At 41.8% G+C, this 6,856-nt stretch overlaps 1 protein-coding gene across 1 annotated transcript in view; it reads right to left on the reverse strand.

The window, feature by feature from the left end:
• The window catches only part of LOC143287425 (prolyl 4-hydroxylase subunit alpha-3-like), a 38,607-nt gene extending 31,971 nt beyond the window's left edge, over positions 1–6,636 (reverse strand). The window contains exons 1-2 of the mRNA XM_076595412.1: positions 6,562–6,636; positions 2,023–2,344 (exon numbers count right to left, since the gene is read on the reverse strand). Coding sequence (XP_076451527.1) covers positions 2,023–2,240 — 218 coding nt within the window. The 5' untranslated portion in view covers positions 2,241–2,344; positions 6,562–6,636. The remainder of the gene's footprint in view (positions 1–2,022; positions 2,345–6,561) is intronic.
• Positions 6,637–6,856: the final 220 nt, after the last annotated feature.

Here is a 6,856-nt window from a genome sequence, read left to right on the forward strand (position 1 = left end):
GTGTGTGTGTGTGTGTGTGTGTGTGTGTGTGTGTGTGTAGTCACATTTTGGTGTGTGTATGTAACATAGATATGATGTATTATGTTAACAAAAGCGTTTTTGTAAAGCACCTAGAGCAGATTTCTGGATAGTGTGCTATATAAGTATCCATTATTATATATATATATATATAGGACTAAAATCCGGAACTGGGCTTGGTTGTGTTGGCGATGTTTGCAGCGCTATTTTTCTGTTTTTTTGTTTGTTTGTTTGATTGTTTGTTTTGTTTTTGTTTGTTTGTCTGTTTGTTTTTGTTTTGTTTTTCTTTTTACTTAAGTTTTACCTAGAGTCTACGGATTTATGTGGATAACATGAACACTCTTTAAGCTCTTTAACCGCACTAAGTTTGCTTTTTTTTCTTTTCTTTTTTCTTTTTTTGCTTTTTTTTTGTGTGTGCTTTTTTAAGATTTGTCCTAACGTCTATGGAACTGGACATTCCTTGCAGCACTGGGTTGACTTTGCTTCTTTTAAGAACTGCTGTAAGACTATTCGATCGGACTGTCTGCGTTCCATGAGCCGATCTTGGTAACGCTATGTTTAGTTTGATTTGAATTGAGCTAAAAATCGTCTCAAGTCGATGGAAATTTTAGCGTAGACTCAGCAAACCTCTACACGCTACGCAAACTTAGTGCAGCTAATACACTTCTTTCATGACTGAATGTAAGCCCAGACCCCAGATTGGGTGACCCTCACACCAACCTCACACTCCCCCCATCCGACATCCTCCCTCTCTCTCCCCACCACAAAGAAGAAGAAGAAGAAGAAGACGAAGAAGAAAACAGTAGCCTGAACAAAAGATCGAACCCGGAAGTTTCCAGAAATAGAGGGAAAAAACGAAAACAACAAACAAACAAACAAACAAACAAAAAACCCCACTTGGCTGGGGTCACAATGTGTTGTCTCCATGCGATTGAGAACGCCGATAGACTTACGTTTATTGCTCTCTCTCTCTCTCTCTCTCTCTCTCTCTCTCTCTCTCTCTCTCTCTCTCTCTCTCTTTCTCTGTCTGTCTGTCTGTCTGTCTCTGTCTTTTCCTCTATCTCTTTCTCTGTCTTCCCCTCTCTTCCGATTTTTGTCACAAACTAAATGCCTATATCTCCAACATCCATGTGTTTATGACTTTGTCGGTTAAACGGTACATGAAGTAGCGGATTTTTGTTGCTAACTAACTAACTAACTAACTAACCAAATGATATGTAATACTATATCTATTTTCAATGATCAATGAATAAATACCGTGGCGTATACAGTAGATTGGAAGAAGAAAGAAGGAAAGAACGACAGACAGACTGATAGATAGATAAACAATGAGACTGACAGAGAAACAGACAGCAAGATATTCAGACAGGCAGGCAGATAAACAGACATGTAAATACGTCAATACGTAAATACGTATCAGTGAAGGAGAGCAAGGAAATAAAAGTACGAACGGAGGGGACAAAAGCAAAAGAAATGAAAATGTAATACACACGGAAAGATTCGACTTCAACATGTTGTCTTTGCTACCCTTGAGAGGATATTCTGTTGGGGTACTTCAAGGCCGATGATAAATAATCCGGTAGGTGAACTGTTGAACACGTCCTAGATAGCTATAGTTAGCTGGCTAGATAGATAGAGACGGAGACAGAAAGACGGACAGACAGACAGAGAGACAGAGACAGAGAAATAGACAGAGAGACACAGAGAGAGATGTGGACAAGCAAATAATCATATTTCATGATAAATATACAAACACATGCTCGATTTCTCACTGATGGAGTGGGGAAGGGGTGTAAAAATAGAAGAAAAAACAGACAGACAGACAGACAGACACAGACAGACAGACACAGAGACAAAGAGACATGAACAGAAAAACCCCCAGAGACTACGAAGACAGAGAAGGATATCAACGAAATCCCCCAAATCATTAACACTAACATTAACAAGCAAAACCTATATGCAAAAAAAGACACAAGCTTATTAATTAAAAAAAAGATCACTGACTGTGATAGTTTTCTAAGGGTGTCGTGTTCACTGTCGATGTATTCGCTCAGGCTGTCGAGCAGAGTGGCTTCCATGGCTGCCATGTCCACAATTTTCTGGGTGGAGGTGAACATATCCCCCCCAGCCCCAGGCGGCGGGGTGATGATGACAACAGTCAGGACACCCACCAAAGTCATAGGCAGCAGCGGCAGGGGTGCGGCCAGGATGTGACGACACATTGTGAAGACACAGCCAGCTCCACGGCTACACTCCACTTCTCGAAGAGTAAGGATGTTGGGGTCGAGTCGGTGGTCAGCGTCAACCTGGCTGGATTCCTGTGAGCCTGAAATGAATGTGAAAGCATTTCAGATACAATAAGCACGCTTTCCAGACATTTTATTTTCATTAAAAAAACCCAACTGTTTTGGTTAAAGGTTCTTCTTTTTCTTCTTCTTCTTTGTTCGTGTGCTGCAACTCCCACGTTCACTCGTATGTACACGAGTGGGCTTTTACGTGTATGACTGACTTTACCCTGCCATGTAGGCAGCCATACTCCATTTTCGAGGGGGTGTGTGTGTGCATGCTGAGTATGTTCTTGTTTCCATAACCCACCGAACGCTGACATGAATTGCAGGATCTTTAACGTGCGTATTTGATCTTCTGCTTGCGTATATACACGAAGGGGGTTCAGGCACATACGTTGACCTGGGGTATGGGAAAAATCTCCACCCTTTACCCACTAGGTGCCGTTACCGAGATTCGAACCCGGGACCCTCAGATTGAAAATCCAAGGCTTTAACTACTCAGCTATTGCGCCTATCGGTTTAAAGTTCAAGGCTTTGGAAGTCTGCTGTATTCGGGTTTGACTGTTGATAAACTGATCTGTGGACCTTAAAAAAGATTCACGTTAAAGGTCTCGTTGCCTTACGACCATAGATGCAGTTGAATTCATATACATTCATATGAATTAATAACCTAAGCGTAGCTTTCGAATGATTCTTACTCTAAACATGCTATAGATGCCGAACATTTTGAATGTATTGATGTCTAATGTTCAAGGCATCTAACTTCTTCCCTTGAACGATCTTTGTGAAGAAATGGCAAATGATCGAGTGGTAATACGCCGACCCGACTAGGAAACCAGTGTTCATGGGGTCTAGTTTTGATTTGCGGACCACAGTGAAATGAGGCGACTGGAGCTGTTTAGAACCATCAGACAGTCTGTGAGGAGAGGATGTTTCTGACATGCATACACAAGGGAGTTAAAAAGTAGCAATTAAATAACACGAAGAAAAAAATCTTTTTAAAACATCATCACCGGCAGAAATAAATAAATCAATAGACAAAATAAGACATCACCGATGAGAACACCATTGATAACAACAACACACAGAGACACAGACAGACAGACAGACAGACAGACAGACAGACACACACACACACACACACACACACACACACACACGGTTATGCACGAATACCCAACGCATATCCTCACACACACACACACACACACACACACACACACACACACACACGCACGCACACACACACACATGGGCAATTTAAAACATGTCTACTGTTTATTGGCGACGACTAATCGGTAGAGGGTTAAATAAAATACGTAAATAAATCAATAAAAACAACAACAAATAAATGAATAGACAAATGAATACACAAACATATTATCAAACAACAACAAATAATCGCATCAACTCTTTCCATACGAACGGCGAAAGAGACCACGTTAACAGCGTTTCATCCCAATGACGATCATCAAAATATTGCAAGCGGAACACTCTTATACTGAAGAGGTGAATGTTGACAAAGAATACCACAGTTCCGACGACGGAAGCTAAAGACTGGGTCATTCAGACACCCACTGGACATACGAGGAGTCTGTGTAGAGGAGAAGAGAGGACTGGCCATACTGAGTGAGTTAAAACAAGCAAATAAACACAAACTAACCAGTCAGCCAAAACTAAAATGCAGTTGTTGCATTTTTGTGTTTTTTTTAACATTTTTTTTTTTTAAGAACAGAAGGGTTATTTAGTTAACTGCGCTTACTGTTTTGTTGGGAGAATTATTAAAAATCGACATACAAGAAAGCAAACAAGCAAGTTAGTAAGTAAGCAAGCAAGCAAGCACGACATAGAATGCAAAGCACATAAGAATAACGCAGAAAATAAAACTTAGCAGTAAACAAAGCCAACGAACCAATACTTCCTTCTCTCACCTGTCTGAGGGAGCGACTGTGTGTGTGTACACACTCGCCTATCGTCTGTCACAGGTGATTGCCAGTCGGCACAGGTACACATAACTGCGCCCCTGTCGTACCTCCACCCTCACCCCCCACGCCCACCCCCAACCCCCCGCCTTCTTCCTTCTCACCTGCACACTTCTTCTTCTTCCCCTTTCGGTGATTCTCCTACACCCTTCCTCCTCTCACTCCCTGCAATCCATGATCACAGTACCTTCGAACCCAAATAGCCCACCCACCCCCACTCCTCGGGTAGACATTGCGGTGACGGCCGCAAGTTGTCGTTCCTGGTCCTAAACTCCACAACCTCACCGGTCTCTCTCTCTCTCCATTGTCCAACCGTGACGGTGAAGCCAAACTGTTTTTGACGTTGTTCTATTTTTAGCGCAAAGGTTCTCTTGGACAATTGCCAGCCCTGGAGGTTTCAGAGGGATTGAAGTGTATGCGGTTTCCAAGAATGAATAAGAACGAACGAATACTTTACAGGCAGAGTGTAAGTGGTGTGTAGGTATCTAAGCCATAAATAAAATGTGTGTGTGTGTGTGTGTGTGTGTGTGTGTGTGTGTGTGTGTGTGTGTTATTGTTGCTGTTGTTGTTACTATTAATCGATTTTACGTCTGTTCACTAAGAGATTTAAAAAAAAAAAAAAAAAAAAGACGGGGGGTGGGGAGGAGGGGGGCGGCTACGGGAAAAGAGAGGGATGGAAAAAGCTAGGGTAGAAATATAGTGGAATCAACTGAATATTGGAAATGTGACCTGTGTGTATATACTCTCTGTCTCTCTCTGTCTCACTCTCTGTCTCTCTCTGTCTCTGTCTCTCTCCCTCTCTGTGTCCTTGCCGGTCAGATATGTCTCACAGGCATCGGCTTATCGCTTTCACACAGATCATCTGATGTGGCGACAGTCACCATTTGAATTCCGTAACATCTCACCTTCGTGTGTGTGTGTGTGTGTGTGTGTGTGTGTGTGTGTGTGTGTGTGTGTGTGTGTGTGTGTGTGTGTGTGTTATTTCAGCTAGCGTATGTCTATCAGCACGAAGATCATATTCAGCTCAGGGCGATGAACAACGGGCCCCACACCCACCCACCGCCCCGTCCCTCAATCTCTCCACCCTACACACACGCGAACTCACGTATGCACATACACACAATACTGATACAGTCAGCTACATGTGTAAATACGAACCTGTGCATTCTGGACAAATACAATGATTTACACACGAATATTTCAAAGTACACATCGCGTTACAACTCCCACATCTCATAACTTAGTTTGACTGGTTTTATTATTTGTTGTTGTGTCTAAAAACCTTCGTATATTGTTTTTATGACAAAATCTTAATAAATACAGTTCTGATTCTGATTCTGATTCACACACACACACACACACACACACACACACACACACACACACACACATGCGCGCACATGCACGCACGCACGCATGCGTGCACATGAAAGCACACACACACACACACACACACACACACACACACACACACACACAGAGTTTGAAGAAAAACACACCGGTAACTCGGAGTTACATAAAAACATAAAGAAAATGTATGGTTTCATGGGAAAACATTACCATAATGATTTTCATAAGAGGCAAATCATTTCTCTAATCTGCAGATGGAAAATGAATTGTTTTAGGACAAAATATGTCAGTAATGTTTCTTGCATCTGTGGTGCTCACATAACAGCCGATCATATACCAACTTGCGATATGTTAAAGTCTCAAATCCCTGAACTGAAATCATCTTCAGTGTTGACGATCTTCAGCAGTCCATTGCTAATGTATGACTTTTTCAACTCCTTGTTAAATAGTCCAATTGGTTCGCTGTTATAGTTGTTAGTTTTTCATTAGAAATATGTTATAATTATTGTTATGTTTTTTGTTTATTTTTTAAACAAAACTTAAATCAATAATTTTCACACACACACACACACGCACACACACACACACACACACACACACACACACACACACACACACACACACACACACTCTTTCACGTACTCGTATGCGTACACAGTAATCTCCCCTCCCCCTCCTCCCACTCGATTTTTTTCCTTCCCTCGTCTAATATCACTTAGAGTGAAAAGACGTTACACTAAAGAACGAACGAACAACACACCGTGGCACACGAAGTTGCGGTATATGAAAGATACTGATCCTTGTGCCATATGCGATGACACGATCACAGTCACGACGCCCTATGGAAAGTATTTCTCAGTGTTTTGCCTCAAGAACTGGTGGACCTGAAATAACACAGCTTCGCAGCTCAGCCTCAAACTCACCTTTAAAAACAATAAGATAACATAGAATAATGCGTTTCTTGAACTCTCTGTATCTCTCTTGCTCTGTCCCTCGCCATCTTCTCTCTCCCTCTCACACAGTGCCAGAGAGTGTGGGCAAATACAACTAACTATATCATAGATCCATAGGCTTTCTTAAACAGTCAAACCAACCAACCAACCGGAAAAAAAACAAAACAAGAAAAGGTTCAAACAAACGCATTGTGTTCATCTCATCAGTCATGACCCATTCTGATTCCCCGTGTCTGTTTCCATTCACTTTTTCTCTCTTTCATAG

Source organism: Babylonia areolata, chromosome 11 (genome assembly GCF_041734735.1).
Source record: "Babylonia areolata isolate BAREFJ2019XMU chromosome 11, ASM4173473v1, whole genome shotgun sequence".
NCBI lineage: Eukaryota > Metazoa > Mollusca > Gastropoda > Neogastropoda > Buccinidae > Babylonia > Babylonia areolata.